Below are 22,082 nucleotides of genomic sequence, written 5' to 3'. Positions count from 1 at the left end.
GGCCCTGCAGGATGCCGAGCTTCGGTACCCTGAGCTCGAAAAGCTCGCCTACGCTCTAGTCCTCTCAGCACGGAAGCTTCGGCCGTATTTTCAAGCTCACAGTATTACTGTTCTCATTCACCTCTCGTGCCGAATGGCAGGTGTTCCTAAACCCTGACCTACACTAGCCTCTCGGACCATTCGGTATCGAATGCCGTCTCTTTTCAAAGCTCACTCGCTCGGGCACTTGGGGGACTACATGCCACCATCGGCAACCATGAGACCATAGAGTCCGGATCAGAATGCCGAAGACAGATTCAAGTCCCCAACCGAGAAGTCGCTTCTCAATCAGTAACTTGGGGGACTACTGTTTGTACCATATCTGACCCTCCATTCATCCAGTGACACGTGGATCAGAGAAACTCCCCAAGTGCCCAAGGCTCCGAACAATCAGCATCGGCTACCGATGATATTGTCTCAAAGCAGCAAAACGGTCGCTATAGGCCCAGCATAGTCTACAATCGGTATCCCCTACCAATTCTGCGGAATCAACCTCGAAGCACCCGCCCGAAATATCTAAAGACTCGTGTCAACCTCGTAGGGGCCTCCCACGAGTCCCACATCGAAATTAAGTACCAAGAGCATACAAAATGCCCTCTATAAAGAGACCCCTTCACTACAATACAAGGGTGAGACTTCTTCAACTTGACTTTTATACTAATATATTGTCAACAGCAAAAGCTCTTAGAAACAAACTTACTTTGGCATCGGAGGGTCTTAGGCTGGTTCCACACCGGTTCCATAGACTTTACGAGTCTCGGCTTCCTTCCATTCAGGATCAGCATCCAGGGACAGGAAGAATCTGCGTCTAACACTCAATCGATCTCAAGATCGTCCACATCACTTGTAAGTTGCACTCATCTCTATCTGTTCAGTTTTAGTGCCAACATACTCATTGTTAACCATCTCTTCTTCTTCTTCGAAAGTGAAGAACTAGGAAGGTAAGTGTGGAGAGCAAGACTTGTAAATGTGGCAAGAGCTTGCTTTTTTGCAGTTGACTCTTTCTAGTCGATTCTGAATTTCAAAGATCACCTGGATGGGTTGCAACATTGGTCTTCCTTCCAATGATCTAGAACATCTGAACGAAGAACTCACTTGTTCAAGAAATGGTCTTTTAGACATAAACTACCTTAAACAAAAAATTGAATTAATTAGAAAACACTAAAAAGAATAGGGTAATCTTGGGCACATAACAAGGGAAGAACTTTTGTTCAGTCCCCGGCAACGACACCAAAATTTTGTTAACTCGCAATTGTACATGCCAATTACTAGTATAGTAAGACAAGAATGAGGTCATATCCACGAGGACTAAGAAGTTAAACTTAGTTACGTACTTAGATTACCTAATTCAAGAAAAACAGGAAGTTGAATCTAAAACTGAATTTAAAGTGAGAGTGATTGTGATTGTGAAAACAAATGAAACAAAACGAAATTGCAAACAAAAGAAAAGTAAACAAGTGTTTCAAAGAATGGTCTTATGGGTTGGAAGACAAATTTGGAGACCAAGGCATTCGATTCACCATAACAATCCAATCCTGGGTTATAAGGATTCAAGTGACAAGTCTAATTCATATTCAAAGATTGATTCTAGCTAAAGTATGATTAAGCCATGGTGTTTGGTCCTAACTTTGTGTTCCTAATTCTCTAATTAAGTCATTGTTGTCAAACCTAAATCAAGCATTAGAAATCCATTAAGCATAGAAGATTTTTTAAACAACCAAGCATGTATCTAATCCCTGTTGTCGAATGTCCATACATACTTTTCCTATTCATAGTTCAATTCAAATTAAGGTATATGGTGTCTATTCTTAATTACAACCAAGATAGCTAACATACAAGTTTTAATGGTGATCAATCATTCAAACAAGCATATTAACTTATAAGCATAATGAATAAGAACCAGAATCTTGAAATCAAACTTAAAACTTAAAACTTAAAAACCCAGAATATTCATGTTAGGTTACATCAAAACCTTATATATGTATTTAGCTACTCATAATGCCAAAATAACATAAACAGAACTGACAAAACATAATGAGTACAATAAGAGTAGAAAAACCATTTTATGAAGTTCTTGTGGTGTTAATGCTTCTCCAAGAGCTTGTCCACGTCTAGAAGGTATGAAGGTTAAGGAAGTGATTTGGGATAAATTTGGGTGAGTGGTGATGGCTGAAGAAGAGGAAATTTGTAGGGAAATAGCAGAGAGGCTTGCTAGGACAGTTTTGGTGATTTGGGGCTGCTTAGAGTTTTTGGTTGATTCTCGGAGTGTTTGAGGGTGATTTCTGAAGTTGTTTGATGAATGATGGGAGTGTAGAGGATGGAATGAAGGATGGATGAATTGTGGGAGTGTGGAATGAAGGATGGATGAATTGTGGGAGTGTGTATCCCTGAATGTGGTTCATTCTTTTGGTGTGGAATGGAAGTGGTATTTATAGGGAGAAGGAAAGGAGAATTCTGAATTGAATTTTGCCTCTACCAACAACACCCACTTCACCTAACAAACCAATGCATTTGAAAATTAGTTTCTTTTCTTATTTGGTTGCTGCACATCTTCTCTGCTCACCAACAAATCCCACCAGAAACAATAGCTCATGCATAACTCAACATGACCAAGCAACAAGTAGCTCATGCTTAGGTTAGAATGACCAACAATTTCGTTGCATCATAACTTGGGTTTCCCTTCAGCAAATGACGACTTTGAACCCTCCAACTTGAAGTCTAGAATGTCATCTTTTCCAACCACATGTCATGTGGGCCAATCTAAGGTCGGATGAAGATGTTAGGTTCGAAACAAGTTGCTAACTCAGTCCAGTTTTGCACGTTTTTGCACCATTTTACATCTTTTTCTATCCAAAGCCACCAATGCTACCTAAAGCTCAATTAACTAAATGACAAACACAAAAGAGATTAAAAGCACAATTTAACTCAAAAACATAACTAAATCATAAGTTAAAAGGGTACGAAATGATATACAATTATGCACTGATCAACGGGTGAAGAGAAGAAGGGGTTGACAAGGGAAGAGGGGTATGGGGGTGATGAGGGAAGATGAGGAGGGGGTTGACGAGGAAAGAGAAGGATGGGGGTGATGGGGTAAGAAGGAGAAAAGATGTCATCCTGAACAAACACTAACAGTCGCAACGAGATTCGATAAGCTATGTGCCCATATCTCTCTTTCTCTCTCTTTTCACAACCATCTTTCTTCCTCTTATTCTCTGTGTCTATGTTGCGATTTAGATCAGATCTGGAGAACTCCCCGCCCACCTCACAGCTGTCGGTTTCCCAGTGTGGTGGTTCAACATCAGTGTTGATATTCGCTTAACCGAGAGTTTTGATTTGATGCTTGCGTTGGCTCAAAATCGAGCCGAGCAGGACCAAGCCCAACCTTAGTTATAGGTTAATGAAATAGTTTTCTTATAGAATAACGAATGTATGAAAATGATAGGCAAATGCAAATCAATGTTTGGGTACCAAATTGACGAAAAAAATAATTAAATTGTAAAAACTGAAACTCATTAAACTTTCGAGTAGTAAAGTGAATTTTTCATTCCTTTTGTTACCAAAGTGTTTTAAGAGCTACACTAAGGCCCCGTTTGGTTCACGGAATGGATTTGAGGGGAAATCAATTCCCATGTCATTTCCCAAGGAATGGGAATGAAAGATTCCTTTCCCGCGTTTGGTAATATTGGGAAAGTAACCGGGAGATTTCACTTTGTTTCCTTTCCCATGTTTGTTTTGAGTAGGAATGGAAAACTAAATTTGTATAATTTTCCAATTATACCCATATTAAATCAAATAAAAAAAAGAATGTATTTAATGATATGTTGTAATTATAAATTGTTCATAGGGACAAAATAGTCATGAAAATTGTGCATTGAATGTTGGCTCATTTTCCCAAACTTTCTCATGAAGAGGGAAAATAAAACCCAAGTTAAGAGGGGGGCTTCACTTTCCCCCCTACTTTTCCATGTGCCAGGAATCCGTTTCCCATGCCTGGACTTCCCAAACATGGGAAAGCAATTGAATTCCCATTCCCAAGCCTCCTTTCCCATGAACCAAACGGCCCCTAAGGGCAAGGGCCTGAAAAGCTTTTAGCCCTTTATTTAATTATTCCTGCAAGGAAAATAATTAAACATGACTGAATAGCATAGGCAACATAGTTGTCTTTCTTGGTATGATTTTTGTGCGGCGTGCCAGTTTTTATGGTCGTTGACGGCTGTGAAAACAAAAAAGATTTTAAGCGACTTGGTCATGACTTCATCAAACAATCAAACCCGAGTTTGGGACGTTTTCTTAGCCGTTGGGTTCTTAGTCTTGGCAACAAGACTACTTGCTTCGTGTTGGGTTTCAGGTGTTGTCGTGCTTTGTTGTTAAGAAGATCTCTTAAGTTCTCTTTGAGATAAGATGAAAGAAAGAGTTAAGAAAGAAAATGAATTAGATGGTGCTCAAATGAACTTTGCGAAGAACAAAGCTTCTTGTTGATATATTGGATGAATGATTACGAGGGTGATGCTCAAAAACTTTGAACAAGCTTAAGAGTTCTTGGTGATATCCTACATTGAGGCCTAAGAAACCAGTAAAATTATTCTAAGTTTCATTTAATAAATATATTGAACAGAGTTTCGGTTTTTTTTTTTTGGAGAGATTGATGATGATAAAATGGAAAACTTCCTCTGCTATTTATAGGCGAGTCGCTCGAGGATCTTTGCCACCGCCCAAAACTTTACGTGAGCTATCGTCCCACTATCAAATTTCACCTCGATCACTGGTCTTCAGGTTACTTTCTGATAGGGGAGCATTTTTGCTCACCACTTTAACCATAGGTGTACCCTCACCACCCTCCTCAATGCTTGACACGTGTCCATAGACATAACTATGATTCCATAAATACAAAGCAAAAGTTAACTATGGTTATGTCTATGGACACGTGTCAAGCATTGAGGAGGGTGGTGAGGGTACACCTGTGGTTAAAGTGGTGAGCAAAAATGCACCCTTCTGATAGATGCTTCTTCTCAAGTTCCAAGAAGTAGTTTGACGTTCCATAATTCCTTTTGTCGTTTGCCTTGAAGTCAATTTATCAAGTAACACGCATGGGGAATCTTTTTTAGCCGATGCTTGTTCAATTTTGTTCGGTCAGGACTCCATGGGCCGCATAATTTGGGCCTAATTCATGACTTGGGCTTAGCCTTGTTATCCAAGCTGAGGTCCTGAGTCATGGTCTTGGGACTACAAGCCCAGCCACCTATATTGCTTTAAGCTGGATTGTCTTCCGGGAAAGATTTGGGTACAAACAGGTTTGTAGCTCAAAGTGGTTAAGAACATTTACCCATACACGGTACATGCGAGGTACTAGGTTCGATTTCACCTTTCCAATATTTTTTTGTCAAAAAAAAAAAAAAAAAAAACTATACAAAGGCTTCCCATAACCCGACCCGTTTACATGGTTTTAGTTGTTTCTTCGTCCTGGAACATTTGATGCGGAAAGCACAGAATTACAAGTATACAAGTTACAACCCAGGCGAAGCCACACTCCAATTCTCCGATACCAAATTTTAATACCAGAAACCCTCTTAAGCTGAGTTACCCTTCAATTCATTCAGTTTTTTTCCCTCTCCATCTCTCTGTATCTGATCTGGGAAAAAATGGCACCAGTGTCAGCTTTGGCAAAATACAAGCTGGTTTTCTTAGGGGACCAGTCAGTGGGCAAAACCAGCATCATCACCCGCTTCATGTACGACAAATTCGACAACACCTATCAGGTACTTTCACAATATTATCAAATCCCAGCTCATTTGAATGTGAATTTTGTAATTTGCAGCTCAGATCAATTCCAAAGACTTTTTCTTCAGTGCTGAATGCTGATCTACTTGTTTTGATTTTTGGGTATTTTAAATTTATTTTTTGGGTTTTGTTTTCAAATCATTGGAAAACTTAACTTGTAAGACAATAAATTTTTCAAGATTTAAGTCGGCCTGTTGAACTTTCTTGCCCGTTGTCACCAACCAACCATTCAATGCTTGTGCCGAGCGTATGGTTTTACATTCGCAAGAGAAGGGCATTTTTTATGTGCTGTGCTAGAGATTGTCCATTTCAATACAAATATTCAGTAGATTGATTGGATTGCAGTAAATTTTTGGTGTACATTACCTGGTTTCATATCAGAAAAACAAAAGAAATATTACGAAGGCAATGGAGTAAGTTTTTGCTAGGTTGTTGATGTGATTTTGCACTACTAGCAATTAATACCCATCCCTTGTTTTTGGTGATATTGTTAAAGAAACTGCAGGATTTGTTGTTGCACCTCTTGCCTGCCCACCTATTGCCACACTTAAATTGGCTTTGAATATTGTTAGGAGTAGGATTTGCTCCATTGGTTTCAAATCAAATTCCACCATTGCTGCTGATTGGAACATCCCACTAGGCTAGCAGCCTAGGGAGTCTTGTTTCTGTATGGTTGCTTGCTTTATTTGTAATGATTCTCTATTGCTCTTGATCTCTTTGGTTTGGTCCTTGGACCTTCTTGTTTCTGAGTTCATTCGTTTTACAAGTCCAGGGACATAACCTCAGTCACAAGATATACTGGTTTTTTGTCCTTTTCTTGCTGCTTTTGTTTTGAGATTTGGGCTATGGATGGTTGCATGACATTGATTTCAGTGACAGAATCCATTATTGATTAGATTTGTTGATGTTAACTTGATGATGATGCGGTTAACTACTTTAATGGAATTGGTCGTTTAAATTGCTTGTACAGACCATTAGCGCCCTAATTCTTTGTCGACCACTTTCCTTCATGGGAAACATTTGTGAAGGTTCTTGAATAGGCACCAGTACAAAATCATTTTCTAACCAATTTTTCTAATTTTCAAATTAACCTGCACCATTTGATGAGGTAGCTGCTGTTTCATTAGTTGAGACCTAAGCAAGATATGTTTTGGCTATTAGCTGTACAATGCTGTTACCCATGATCTAGTAGAATTCTTGGAACATAGTGCACCCCATTCTCTTAATCCACTCCAGAAGCTGGAGAGAGAGATCAGTTTTTTTCTTTTGGGGTAAATCTTCAATTTCTTTTGTTCCTGTTGTACCCACCCTCCCAGTTTTATATCTTATTTTATGAGCTATCTGCTGAAGCTATCTGACTTTCCAAATGTCTTCTTTGTAGTCTAATGAATACTAATTTTTTTTTTGATGATCAGGCTACAATTGGTATTGACTTTTTATCAAAAACTATGTATCTTGAAGATCGAACTATTCGACTGCAGTTATGGTAAGACTGGCACCTCAATGGTTTATTGTACTGAACCATTCATGGATGACAGTGAAGTTCATACTGTCTCTAGTTGTCTAGTTCTTTCTTTGCATCTCACTCCAACTATGTCCATATTTTCTTCCAGGAGGTTGACTATGTTTTTTAAATTATATATTACATGCTTATATAGATCTTGTTGATATGTCTGTTGGTGGGTTTTTTTTAACAAACATGAACTGCTGAATGCACAAAGATTAGTGTCTAGGTATCTATGAATTATGTCAGACTAAATACTTTTCTGGCTATCTAACTTTCCATCAAGGTCTGAACTGTTAGTTAGTACCTTCAGTAGGGTTATGGTTTCAATTTAATGTAACATTGAGGTTCCCACTGCCATAATGATACACATGGAGGGCTGAAAGTATCATATCTTATCAGAAGAGTCCACTTGGTTTTGCATGTTTACTCTCAAGTACACCTCACCTTATTGTAAATTTCGAAGGAGTAAACATAGCCGCTGTTAGCTATATGACATGAGATTTATAGTAAATGTAGCTGCTGTTAGGAATATACATGTAGTACTATTAGTTGCGGGCTTATGCATATATCAGTTTTGCTGTCTCCTTCACTTGTTGGACATTAATGTCCATGATCACTATTATCAGACACGTAATTGGTTTTCATATTTTGGCTTTCTAGGATTTTCCCAGACATTAGTTTGGTTTGGAAGGTTGATCCTTTCTTATTTTATATGGTGGCAGGGATACAGCTGGACAGGAAAGATTTAGAAGTCTCATTCCAAGCTACATTAGGGATTCTTCTGTTGCAGTAATTGTATACGATGTTGCAAGTATGCAAGTTTGTAATTTGTCTTCCACTTGATTATCTACCTCGAATCCACTTATTTAGTCCAGGATGAATAATTCTTGGCTTATGTAGCTACTTATCATCCATAGGCATGTTGGTCTACTAAAGCTTGTAAATTTCATTATTATATGCGCTTCTCTTGTGATCTAGATTAATTGAAAATTTGAACTTTTATTCAGCCATTTTTTTCTTATTGACTCAAATCTTGTTTCACTCCCTTATTCTTGTCATGCTACAAACATGAGGAATGTCTTTTGACCATTCTGGTAACCTGTTGTGCAGGCAGACAAACTTTCCTAAACACTTCAAAGTGGATTGATGAAGTGCGCACTGAGAGGGGAAGTGATGTTATTATTGTTCTGGTTGGAAACAAAACCGACCTCGTTGACAAGAGGTAACGTTTAGCCATAGGTTCTCTATATTTGATTTCTGGACTAGCTTGGTTTATTGTTCATTTTTCTGTCTATTCTCATTCCAATGCTTTGTTTACAGTGAATATTAGCTAACATTACAAGTATTTGGTATGAGGGTTGATAACATTTTCATGAAAAAGTTTAGTATTGCATTCAAAGAAAATGGGTAAAGAATTAAAATTTATCATTTGGTAAAACAATTTTTCTCGAAGAAACCAAATTCATTTGAAGATGGTAAAATAATAAACAGAAAAATATTATGCTTCCCCATATTCACGTTTCTTACCCACTACTCAATTAACGGTTGCTCACTTCTTTTCTTGACGGATTCTACTCTACCCAGCTGTTTCTCCAAATCCATTCACTTTGCCACCAACTAGTATAAGTTAATCCAAACTTCTGGTTGCATGCGTAGACGCCCAGTATGCTCTAATAAGGCCCTAAAAAGTATCAAATTCAATTATTAATTTTAGGCCACCCAATAAGGCCCTAAAAAGTATCAATCACTAAGTTTACACTACTATATTTTGATGTGTAATTTCCACAGGCAAGTCTCTGTAGAGGAAGGAGAAGCTAAGGGTCGTGACCTCAATGTCATGTTCATTGAAACTAGTGCAAAAGCTGGTTTTAATATAAAGGTAGGAACTTGAATTTTTTTCTTGATTTCCTATCTCTATAATAGAAAGTGAAAAGGCATGGAATGCACTTGAGGGTTCTGGGATACACCTCTCTCTTTAGAGTTTTAGCTGTTGAAAAAAAAAGGTGAAAGAACTTATTACATTTTCTTGGATGAGGATAAAACATAAAGGATCAGATGCTAAGGCTTGATCCTTGTTCGTGGGTACTGGGCATCCTCTATTAAAGTAGAAATATGTTTGGGCAGTTGATTTGACCCTTTTAGCATCTAATTGGATAGTTCTCCTTAAATTGGGTGTCAAATCATCCTGTTCTGATTATTTTCAGTAAGTAGTATGTCAATCGCCATGGTGCCTCCAATCTGATGGTGTTGTCTTCACTGTTGAACTTTTCAGTGCTTATAAGTGCATGATTTCTTCATGAATCTTTGTTCAGGCACTGTTTAGGAAAATTGCTGCAGCTTTACCAGGAATGGAAACACTGTCATCAACAAAGCAAGAAGACATGGTTGATGTGAATCTGAAGTCTACGGGCGGCAGTGCATCACAGTCGCAAGCTCAGTCTGGATGCTCTTGTTAATGCAGCCTTTGCCATGAACGTTTTGTGTGCTCGTGCTTTGTACTTTGCTCTTTGATTTTGCAGCCTGATCTGTAAAGGTTTCATTTGGAATTTCTCATTTATTTGGAAGTATTTGTCATAGGTATAAATCTTACTGGTTTGCTTGACAAAAATCATAAAACCCTCATAGGTACACATGTAGCTGGAAGAGACTTTAGGGGTGTAAAAAGAACGTGATTGGGGATTTTGTTGTTTCAGTTACATAATAATTTTGCTACCTGAATTTCGTTGATGCACATTGAGTATAATGACTGGAATATTCTCTAGAAGTTCATGAATGCCTTGGATTATGGTGGGAGCAGTGGGCGACTCACCATAGCAGTCGGCTTATTGAAAGACGAACCTTATAAACTTGTTACCATGCAAATTGAAAACACTGGATATGGGCTGCTGTCATTTTGGTTATGCTACTAGCCTATAACACTGGTTTGTGCTACCATTTCCCTTGACCGTTCTAATGATAGTTTCAAATTCTTTTTTGGGTTTTCGGTAAAAAGAGTTTCAAATGCTTTTCAAAACAACATTGGTAATCAATCTCCTAAAGAGCAAAGTATACCAGAGGTGCTTTCTTTGTTCTTATTCGTATCTGTTTTGAGTAAGTTTAAGTTCAATATAATGGGCTATATTAAATTAAACTATTCATGTGTACTCATAGGCAGTTCGCTTAATTTTTATTATTTTTCTAACCGATGTTGAGGAAAGATAATTTGAACACAGAATCTCAAGTAATTCGTTGTAAGCTTATAGCAATTTAGCATGAGCATGATAACAGGAATAAAAAAAAATTATCTGCAATTTCACACTAGTCTCTTCTACAACCAACTTCTATTCTTTTTTATCTTCGATATACATGCGATATCCTTTTTTATCTTCGATATACATGCGATATTAGGGGAAGAGGGAATCGAATTATAAGCCCTCCACAACCAACGTTTATTTTTAAACAATATATATAATCACTATAATTTATTGTGTTCTTAAACATAATATTTCAATAAACAAAGTAAATAATCACTAATTTTTGTTGGACTGGTTGTCGTTTTAATTCATTAAGACCAATAACAAAATATGCCAATATAGCAAAGCTACAGTGGTTGACCCTCTCCCTTCAGCAATCTCAGATACTAAAATCCTCCAAGTGCCCAAAAATCCTCGCACAGACGAAAATGCGGTAACCATCCCCACACACCTACCAAGTGCTCGACGAAAGTCGCTAACGAAACAAAACCATGGAGTCGAGCATCCTAGAGTCGATCGGCGTTGAAATTATCGGCGTCATGTCGCCGGTCTCCATCTGCATGCTCCTCGTAGTTCTCTTAGTCTACGCTCTCTCTCCCTCCAACCCCTTTTCCGCCGCCGCCTCAGCTCCCCCGATCCGCACCGCCGCCAACCTCGTCTACCTCGAGAGCCCCTCCGACTCCGCCTCCCAAAAGCTCGAAGGTGCTCTCCTCAACGCCTTGGTCTTCGTCGTCCTCATCGCCATCGTCACCTTCCTCCTCGTCCTTCTCTACTACTACAATTTCACCAACTTCTTGAAGAACTACATGCGCTTCTCCGCCTTCTTCGTCCTCGGCACCATGGGAGGTTCGATTTTCTTGTCCATAATCCAGCATTTCTCGATACCCATTGACTCCATCACTTGCTTTTTGCTGCTTTTCAATTTCACTGTTGTGGGTGTGTTGTCTGTGTTCTCTGGTGGGATACCCATTTTTCTACGCCAAGCTTATATGGTTTGTTTGGGGATTATTGTGGCGGCTTGGTTTACCAAGTTGCCCGAATGGACCACTTGGGTTTTGCTTGTGGCTCTGGCTGTGTATGATTTGGTGGCTGTGCTTGCACCCGGTGGGCCGCTTAAGCTGTTGGTGGAGTTGGCCTCTAGCCGGGATGAGGAGCTCCCCGCTTTGGTTTACGAGGCTCGCCCCACTGTGCCACGAAATACTCAGCGTCGTGGGTCCGGATTAGAGCTTTTGGTTGCTGGGGCTTCGGATTCAGGGTCAGTTGAGCTTCAGGCAGTCACAAGGGACAATGTGAATCGAAATGAGAATGAAAGTCGTGGTAATTCAGAGTACAGTGCGGTTGAGTTTGGAAGTTTTGGGAGTGAGGGACATGAGAGTAATAGAGATGAAGGGGAGAGGTTACTATCAGAGGAGAATGCACGGGATAGGCAGTCGTTAAGCAGTGATTCTTCGGGATATTCAACTGTGATTGTTCAGTCTGATAGAGCTACGCAATTTAGCAGTGGAGCATCTGAGATTATTAATGAGGAAATGTCCCCTCTTGTTGAAATGACAGGACTGGGGAATGAGAGAGAGCAGTTGAGGAGGGATGGTAGCGAAATGTTCAGTAAAGGTATTAAACTTGGTCTTGGGGATTTCGTGTTCTACAGTGTTCTTGTGGGCAGAGCTGCAATGTATGACCTTATGACTGTGTATGCCTGTTATCTTGCCATTATTTCCGGACTTGGGTGCACTCTTATTTTGTTGTCAGTGTGTCATCGAGCTTTGCCTGCTCTGCCTATATCGATTACATTGGGTGTCGTTTTTTACTTCTTGACTCGGTTATTGATGGAGCCTTTTGTTGTTGGGACAGCTACAAATTTAGTGATGTTCTGATAGTCAATTACTTTATTGGTAAGAGAGATGTACATTCAAGAGAAAAGCTGATGTTTTTGTAGGCATGAGATCTGTATACAAATTAAAAGGTATTGTTCCCTGAAATTTCTCTCTATCCTTCACATGTAATTCCTCGTGGTCCATCCTGAATCAGTAAATTGGGTAATACAGTCACTTTGAGACCAAAAAAAACTGTTGTGTTTTTTAGTCCCTTTTATAAGTTATGTCCATCAGCTGGCTTTCTTATCTGGTAGATGTGAGACTATTAGTTAGTTTAACTGCGACCATGTTCAGTTTGGACATATTGGCATTTTCATTTTGTTTGATATTTTTCACATTCTTATGATGATAGGCAAGAAATATAGAGAAAAACTCCAATGGTTGTGAAAGCGAAGGAGCCAAAAATTTGCATTCGAATTGTCATTGTGGATAAAGGTCATCATAAAAATTGTTTGAAATCACAATGAACTCAGTGTAACTACTAACTATCTGGAAAACCCAATTCATCGTATTTGCAAGATTTGAGAAAAAAGGTCGTGCAGAAGTTTTTATAAGCTGGAAGCTTGTATTAAGTACTATGTGTGATCCATGCACTATATTGTCCCAAGAGTCAAGTTTAAGAAGCTGGCAATACCATTGAAGTCAAGAAAAACAAATTTGCTGGTCAGTATTTGTAGGACGGGAATCTTCTCTAAAAAAGAAATAGAAAGAAAAGGATGAAAATCAAATTGATAATCATAGCACATTTTTTTTCCTGATTATTGAGATATTGTTTTTCCCATTTACTTATTTGCTTATTTTCAAGGGAATAAAGATGTGTGTTGAGATAATCAGGCTCAACTTAGCTTCAAAAAGTGCCATGCCTTTCATCAAGTATGCTATGTCCAATTCTCCATGTGATTCTGTGAAGGTTGTTCATTCATGAAGGATAGGAACCAGTTCTAGACCTCCTCTGAGTAATTAAGACCTTTTAGTGAAAGGGAGTAATGTTTGATTATAAAGTCAATGCATGATTGAACTACCATATTGGCTAGTTTCTGTATATTAATTACTTTTGATCTAACTAGATTCTTAACCAAAAGGCTGAGATTGTAGCAAGCGATCTATTGTTAAACATTTAATATCTTTATCTATTTTCCTTTCTCACTAAGAATTAGCACATAAATGACACATGCATTAGTTTGTTTTCAATTAATCCTAGAAGTTGCAGATCAAGACACATAGAGTTAGAGTGAGAGAGAGCAAGAGATATTGGGAGGTAGATCTAGCTTCTCCATTGCAGAGAGAGCTAGCCTCTCTCTCTCTCTCTCTCTCTCTCTCTCTCTGATTTTCGTACATCATTTTGTTTCAGTTTCAATTAGGGATAGCAGAGAAAGGCTAATCGGAATCGTGAACCACAATTTTCCGTTCTGCTTCTAGATTTTCTCTGCAATCAAATAGGAGTTATGAGGGGGTTGAGGTGGGTAGATTTTGTTCTGATTCCCATCGATCAGCCAAACCGGTCCTCTTTGTCACTTGTTTGCGTTTTGAGGCTAGTGATTGGGAATAGAAACTAGTGGTGCAGTGTGCATTTGAGAAATCTTGAGAAGAGGTAAATGCTTATTTTTGTGCAATTTCCTGCTATAAATGTTCAATTTCTTGATGTTTCCTGCTCTAGATTATGCATAAAAACTGTGCTTTTGTCAGTTTCCTACGAAGGTTTATGGTTTAAGTTTGGGGTGCTTGGTTATACTCGGATCGGATTAGGGAATAAAAAGAAGACAGTGTTATGTTTGGATAATTTTAAATGAGAATCTGAGCATATCTGTACCGTGTCAGTGTCACTCTTCATAAACTAAAAGCCAATTTAGTAAAATTTAGAACATTACTTGTGTGGGAACTGCGAATTGGTAATTGAATATGTTATACACACATCAATAATTTTCTTAGGGAGAGTAATGACCAGTCTCAAATGTAATGTTAATCTTCCAATCGCTTCAATTTATTAATTTGTTTGATTAAACTATGATGTCTGCGGCCCATGTTCTCAGAAGCTGTCATTATTTACCCTTCAAACATTAGATTGTTTCTAGTAACAAAGAATGGATGCATTGTTTCAAATTGTCCTACAATGCATAAACCACTTTCGTCTGTTTAGCACTGTTTATTACTGTCTCTTGAAGGTTGAAGCATATATGGTGTCATATAAATTATTTGAAATTAAAGGTTGAAAGATCAGTATTAGCGGATACATTCATTCTATGATTGCTATGTGTGTTTGCACTAATAAAGTGTGTGGCCAGTATCAGCTTCTTTTTTATTACTTTTATCGGTTTGTTGGATCTGTCAGTTTCAACTTCCACTGATATGGAAGTGGAGGAAACATTTGATTTGCTACTTCTTGGATACACGTAGTTGTGGAGGAGCTCACTTCTGATGATGATTTAATTTTGATAAAAGGGACCAAAACTAATGTATAAATCTTAATTCAAAATTTAATTTGGCTTAATTACGACTATGCCCCTTAGTTAAGATAAATGTTGTTACCATATTCTTCCAGAGTTGGTTATTCAGTTTCAATAATAGTTCTCTTCTCAGTGGTATTGAAGCCAGACATTGTATTTCATGAAGTTTATGATGTTTACCTTATGAATAATTTGATGTTTACCTTATGAATAATTTGATGTTTCGAGTGGGTTATTTTACATCTGGGGTTCTAAGGGTAACAAAACTGATTGGGCTAGCTGGTACGATGTGCCATATCGCGTATGATGTCCCAAGGATGACAGAAGATATTTGTTTTCACTGTTTCTTCTATGCTTCTGCCTTAAACTGCCTATGTGTTTTTCAGGGGCTGTGGGTTCTAAAAAAAGTTTCAGAATGAAAGATATTTATTTTCGCCATTTCTGTGCTTCAGTGTTAACTTGTGCGATTATAAATACCTGGTTTATTTTGGTTTTCTGTTTGGGTTTTTATCAGGTTATATGGAGGTCAGACCAGACCCTGGTAAATAGTACGTGAACACAGGGCAACTACTTGAAGGGGCTGTTAAAAGTGTTGTCAAAATCCACTAGTTTTCATTTGAGTTTTGATCCAGTGACTGTCAAAATTTCTGTTATGCCCCTTCTGCTTTTCTTCATAAATTCATATGCTATTCATGTCTCTGTCCTTTCTTTATGACAATGCCTTCTGATTTAAAAAATTTCTTGTGGAGTCATTCGTATGAACATCCATCATCTATGTCAACTTCTTTGTTTCTCCTTATCTTTCTGCAGTCACTAAATGCGAGGAGCAATGAAGCATCAAAGAAATCTTCGAAAAATGACTGATTTTGGAAACAAGCTGATCGTTGTGTAATTTTTTTTTTTGGTAGTAACATAAAGCTATTTTGGCTTCCCCGATTTGCAACAGGGGATAAAAGATTTGACAGTGTGCTGCTTAATTGCTTTGAGTGGTAGCAAGGCTTCTAACACTAAGTTGAAGATATGCTTACCAATTTTGTATGCATGATGTAAAATGTTGATTTAATTATGAATTTGGTTTTCTGAACATGTTTGTGTATTATACTGAAAATCAATCATATCAAATAATTGTAGGTTCTCATTTTATTGTTTTGAAAATTAGATCTGTTCACCGTGCACAGAAATTACTTCTGATCTGGAACTCCGTTCTGTTCTTTGTGTAACACAAGCGCAACATTCAAAAAATTTATAGCAGCCACAGCCACCAGATGTAAAAATTGGGTTATGGAAGTGGAAGTTGAAGTGGAAGTTTGATTTATGTATTTGGATGGGTTTGTTGTTTGGCACATTATGTAGTGCAAGCGAAGCAAGTCATTCTATAGTGAGGGCTTATACCAATTTGATCCTATAGTGAGGGCTTATACCAATTTGATCCAATGATTAAGAGATAAGGCCTCGCCTAAGAGCCACATATAAACCCTCATTATAGAATTATTGAGTGCAAAGCTGCAGCTAACATTATTAAAACCTCGATACAGTTTTCTGATTATTTTCCGTTTATGCGTACTTATATTTTTAATGCGGGTTTACTTAACAAGAATCCGTTGTCGTCCAGCGGTTAGGATATCTGGCTTTCACCCAGGAGACCCGGGTTCGATTCCCGGCAACGGAACTTTTTGAATTTCTTGCCCTTAATTTTGCAGTAGGCTTCGTTTTCGACCTACAGTAACAGTATTATAAAAAACCTTCACGTTTGAAAGCTTCTTATATTTGACGAGCAAGGCACAATGCAAGGAAAGGGACCAATGTCTTTGGCTTGTAAGGATTTGAATTTAGCATCATATATAGTACTTATATTTTGAAGCTTTTCAGATTGGTCTTGCCTTGCAGTTCCAATTTGTTTTCATTATTGTTATTTGTTTCTATGTTTTCAGGGCTCACCTTCAAATACAGAGTTTGTTTCATCTACTTATTAATGAAGGTATAGTCTTTGCCTATAAGGCATAGTAAAGAGCCCTTGGCCAAGAAGTCCTTTGCTCGGCCAAACAATCTTTAGCTAATAAATCATTTTTTCATTTTACAACTATTGTTTGTGATATTTAAATTAGAAGACTGGGTGCCGTTAGATCATCAAATGGTGACGCCTGCATTTACGTATGTAAAAAAGGACAACATGCTTTGCCCTCACTCGATCTTGGCCGAATGATTTTGGGTGAGCATAAATAGAGCTAGGAAAGTCAGGCCAAAGAATTAATATAAATCAAGGAAAGCAGTTAACTAGTTATATTCACCATATGCATAAAATTTTATGATGACTTGTTTGTTCTTGCTTGTCAGATTTCACTAAAAAAACTTGTAATAATGTAAGCTAAGTATATAATAAAAAGAAAAGTAGCTAGCTAGTTGTTTTCATGAATAAATTTCTATAAATCATAAACATTTGTTCAATTGAATTGTTCTTCTATTAGGACATCTAGTTAAAAGAAATGAAATAATGAATGCAAACTCTTGATGATGATGTTTTTTTTTTGTTCAAGATCCAAGTGACATATTGTTATAATATATATTCAATTTCGAAATTTATTCTTTATAAAATCTTCATTGCCGATGCATATCAGCCACGCAAATCAGACATGTACGTATACATAATTATTTATGAAAAAAAATCTGAAAATACATAGCCTTTAACTACTCTATAAATATCATTTTGGTTCATTTGGTATATCCATCCCTCAAAAGTATACATAAGCATGGGCACCCAAACAGTGGCCAAAATTCCAGTGGTAGATTTCTCCGACGAAGACTCGCGGGGACGAGTTCTTGGCTCTCTATAAGCAAAAGCATCTGCCATGCACTCGAAGAGCTAGGCTGTTTCATCGCAATACTACCCGGAAAAGTTTCTCCGGAGCTTCACAACACCTTCTTTGGTATGTTGGGCGAGTGTTTGATTTCCCCACTGAAATCAAAGTGCAAAGTTCTTTTGAAAAGTCCTACCTCGAATGCCGCCAGTGAAGGCTTGGCGATTGGCTATGCTACAAACCCTGAAGACAATGGTATAATAGAAATTTGACGTACATGCATCATATTTGTATCTTAGAAATATTAATGGTATTGTTATATAGCTATGAATGAAAAGATCCTGCGCTAAAGTATGCAAAAGAAATAGAGGGGGAAAAAAATACTTGAGATGCGCATTTTGTGATCAAAGATGCAGTGGAGGAATTTCTAGACTTAAGCATCATTTAGGTCAAACTCATCATGGTATGCAACCATGTAAGAAAGTTCCTGAGCATGTGAAAAAAAAAGAGTGCTAATAATAGAGTGCTAATAAACTTTCTTGTGAATAGCCCTACAGGTACTTGGTTTTTGAAATCTATTGATGCATCTGATTCCATAAAAAATGGAACGCTATTGTTCAAATATTTAGATGATGTTGTCAAAGAAGTTGGAGAAGAGCATGTCATTCAAGTAATAACAGATAATGCTTCCAATTATAAGAATGCTGGAGTGAAACTTATGGAGAAGAGGAAGAAGTTATGGTGGACTCCATGTGCTGCCCACCGTATTGATTTGATGTTAGAAGATATTAGCAAAATGAAAGTTTTTGAAGATACAATTAGACTAGCCAAGCAAGTAGTGAAGTTTATTTATGGGCATACATGGGTTCTTGCTTTGATGAGATCTTTCACGAAAAACAAAGAGATAATTCGCCCTGCAATCACACGGTTTGCCACTTTTTATCTTACTCTTCAAAGCATCTATAAGCAAAAGCAACCTCTTCAGGCAATGTTTTCTTCTAGAGAATGGCACAATGGACCATTTGTTCAACATGACTAAGGTATTAGGGCTCGCTCAACTGTACTATATGATGTTAATTTTTGGTCCCATGTTGCTTTTTGCATCAAAAGTGTTATTCCATTAGTATCGGTTTTGAGAGAAGTTGATTCAGAGAAGAGAGACCTGCTATGGGATTTATTTATGAGTTAATGGATGTTGCAAAAGAGAAGATTGCTTTTAATTGTGGAAAAGTTGAAAGAAGGTATAAACCAATTTGGAGAAGAATAGACGAAAGATGGGGCCCACAACTTCATCAACCTTTACATGCTGCTGGTTATTATTTGAACCCTCAACTACGTTATGAAGAAACCTTTTCTAATGCTGATGAAGTGAGGAAGGGATTGGAAGATTGCATGACTAGGATGTTGTCTTTTGAGGATCGTATGGCTGCTGATATTCAGTTGGACTTGTATGATGAGGCAAAAGGAGAGTTTGGAAGTCGTCTTGCTGTGAATTCAAGGAAACTACAAACTCCAAGTTATAATCTTTACTTTTTCATTTTCATTCGAGTATAATGACCACTTGAAATAAATGTTAAACTTAATTAGATGGATTTGTTTTGTTTTTTTAGCAAATTGGTGGAAGCGTTTTGGAAGGGACACACCTGAGTTGACGAAGTTTGCTATTCGGGTCCTTAGCCTTACTTGTAGTGCATCTGGGTGTGAGAGGAATTGGAGCACATTTGAGCAGGTAAAGTTCTTCGGTTAATTTATTGTTCAAATTTTGATGCTTCTAAATCTAATTTTGTATGTTTATATTCATTTTAGATTCATACAAAGAAAAGAAATAGACTTGAACATCAAAAGCTCAATGCTCTAGTATATGTGAAGTATAATACGGCATTAAGACAGAGAAGTATTAGAAGGAGGTCAGATATTGATCCAATATTGGTGAATGAAATTGAGTCCGATGATGAATGGATAGCTGAGGTTGAAGAACCAATTCTACCAACTGATCTTACTTGGCTTAATTCTCAAGAATTATATGATGTTAATGTCATCTGAAATATGCCCACTGAACATTATGAAACAGATCTACATACTCGAGTGCCTATTTCTGTGGATAGCCTATTGGTGATCCTAGGACTCAAGAGAGAGGGAATATTCATGTTAGGACTCAAGAGCCTATTGCCCATTCTAGGACTCAAGATCCTATTATTGATGATGATCTTATTGTTGATGATGATGTTCTTCTTTCCTCGTTAGCTTCAAAAAAGAGAAAAGATGGTGAAACCTCAAGTAAGTATGGAAAAAAAATCATGGAGTGAAAGTTACAATTCATGTTTAATTCATTACCACTAAATTTTATAATTTTAATTCATTGTTCATATGTACAGGTAAGAGGAAAGTCAAAAGCAAGTCCATAAGAGCGATGCTTATGGATGAAGATGATGAGATAGATAAAGATCCTTCAACATTTGATAGTGGGAAATATCCTTTTCATATTGATACAGATGATCAATATGATAGTGATGCTAGTTTGAATGATCTTAGTGTTGAGGAGTGGGATGAGTGAATTATGTTTTTGTTTTGATGTTGAATAAATATTTTATGTTTTGGGATATTATGCTTTGAATGACAATTAGTACTTATATTTGATTATATTTAAAAGATTGTTATGGTTGAATAAGAATTAGTTGTACAATTTAATCCTATTGTATTATTCATAAATTTTTCTTATTAAAATAAATTAATGTTCAAAAGGCTTACGCCTCAACGCTTCAAGGCTTATGCCTTGCATAGTGCTACTAAAAACGCCTCACCTATACGCCTCGCCTTTGAAAACATTGGTCTTGAGTATGTTAATAACTTAAATTTTTCTTTGAATCACATGTTACGCATGTCCAATGGTTTTTCTGGCGAGGGGAGGTGCAGCTACACCTTCTTGCACCTTAATAGGTCCGCCATTTGTTCGGTTCATTTTTACACATGATTTTTCATGTTATTCACCTATTATTTTGAGTTAGTTCTTGACATTTTATAGCTTTTTACTTCCTTTTTGTGTTTTCTTAGATTTTACCTTGGTTAGAATGAAAATGAACTAAAAATGCATTATTGGTTATAAATTCTGTTTTTGTTCATTTTCGTAGGTCAACTTCTTGGCCTGGGATCAACATGCTCTGGTGCTCGGATGAGGTGAAGATCTTCATGAAACTTGTTCCAATGGATGTTGACTACAACATATCCAAATTTGAGCTCCATTGGACAAGTATTGCCTATCCAACCAATCCAACATGTTACCACAGCTCTGGAAATCCGAAATTGGCCAGCTTTTACCTCCATTGTGTCATCTTGATTCTTCTTGTTACCATAACACTTGGTAATAAGAAATTACCTTGGTTAAGAGATATTTTCAGAGGCAAAGAGCATATTTTCAATGACAAAGCTTCATCATGGCAAGGGGACAAAGTTTGAAGCTTTAACAAAAGGTGGAGTTTTATATATTAAAAGTGAGCTGGAAATCATGGGCTAAAGGAAGATGAATGTGCAATCTGCAAAGCTGATGACAATTCCTTCATTCTACAATATAGAACGTGGGGGATTAATTTCATTTCACTATTCTACACATTGAGAGCAGATTTTGGAGAGCTGGGAGCTAGGAGAAAGCCAAGGTGCAGCCAAGCAAAGTGGAGAAGAAAGCTTCCACCATTGATGACCTTGAAGCTTTCATCATTTTCTCAAAATCTGTAAACTCTTTCTAATTTTATCTTGAGCTTGTATTTGGAATAAGTATGAGCAACTAAACTCCATAGCTAGGGCTTAGGTTGAAGCCCTAAACATGATTACCTTATTGTTTTGATGCTTGAGTGTATGAATTTCTAGATATTGTTGATGAATTCCAATTCACCAAATTAATCTATCCTTGATGTATGTTCTTCTTTGATTGATCACCTTTGAAAGCATGCTTCTTGAGATTGTTGGGATTATGTGTATCTTCATGTTGTCCTAAGCAATAAATGGATGAAGTAAGAATCATCCATGTGAATTGGTTTCTTGAATACCTAATGTAAACACCATGCTATTAGGATTCTTGTGATGTTCATTTTCTCTTTGAACTTAATGGGTTCTCCTTGTAATTGAATCGAAGTACGAACCATACCTAGGTTCGGTTATAGGGAGGGCACAAGTATTGTAGCACGAACCATGCACTTTACGTATATTAGAGAGAATCAATGCGTCTTGAGCCACGACCCATGGTCTTGATTGCGAACATTTTCATCAACACGTTTAGAGTTCATCACTTGAGTATCCATGAACATTGGTAGAATTGTTTAGGGTGGATTCCGAAACCCTAGTGTTTGTTACATTTTAATTCCACTCTTTGATACTTCATCCCTGCTATTCTCATTTAAATTCAAAGTTCATTTACT

General features: G+C 37.4%; 2 protein-coding genes, 1 non-coding gene and 1 pseudogene across 4 annotated transcripts; all 4 read left to right on the top strand.

The window, feature by feature from the left end:
• The first annotated feature begins 5,485 nt into the window (after positions 1–5,485).
• LOC110766167 (ras-related protein RABH1b) lies at positions 5,486–10,054 on the top strand. Its single transcript, XM_021969448.2, has 6 exons — positions 5,486–5,798; positions 7,236–7,306; positions 8,050–8,138; positions 8,438–8,549; positions 9,116–9,206; positions 9,640–10,054. Exons 1-6 carry the CDS (start codon positions 5,682–5,684, stop codon positions 9,781–9,783), a joined length of 624 nt encoding a protein of 207 aa, XP_021825140.1. The 5' UTR covers positions 5,486–5,681; the 3' UTR covers positions 9,784–10,054.
• Positions 10,055–10,888: 834 nt separating this feature from the next.
• Positions 10,889–12,604, top strand: LOC110766155 (Presenilin-1). The gene has a single exon (XM_021969434.2). The coding sequence runs from the start codon at positions 11,052–11,054 to the stop codon at positions 12,432–12,434; it is 1,383 nt and encodes a 460-aa protein (XP_021825126.1). The 5' UTR covers positions 10,889–11,051; the 3' UTR covers positions 12,435–12,604.
• A 3,871-nt stretch (positions 12,605–16,475) lies between these two features.
• TRNAE-UUC (transfer RNA glutamic acid (anticodon UUC)) lies at positions 16,476–16,547 on the top strand. The gene has a single exon. It is a non-coding gene; the product is annotated as a tRNA-Glu (tRNA).
• Positions 16,548–17,628: 1,081 nt separating this feature from the next.
• On the top strand, positions 17,629–20,276 carry LOC110766133 (uncharacterized; annotated as a pseudogene). Its single transcript, XR_015836013.1, has 4 exons — positions 17,629–19,189; positions 19,284–19,402; positions 19,480–19,950; positions 20,049–20,276. The product of XR_015836013.1 is annotated as an uncharacterized LOC110766133 (transcript).
• The last annotated feature ends 1,806 nt before the right edge of the window (positions 20,277–22,082 follow it).

The sequence above is a fragment of the Prunus avium genome, chromosome 5 (assembly GCF_965620075.1).
Source record: "Prunus avium chromosome 5, drPruAviu1.hap1.1, whole genome shotgun sequence".
Lineage (NCBI taxonomy): Eukaryota > Viridiplantae > Streptophyta > Magnoliopsida > Rosales > Rosaceae > Prunus > Prunus avium.
This window is presented reverse-complemented; position numbering and strand designations above follow the sequence as displayed.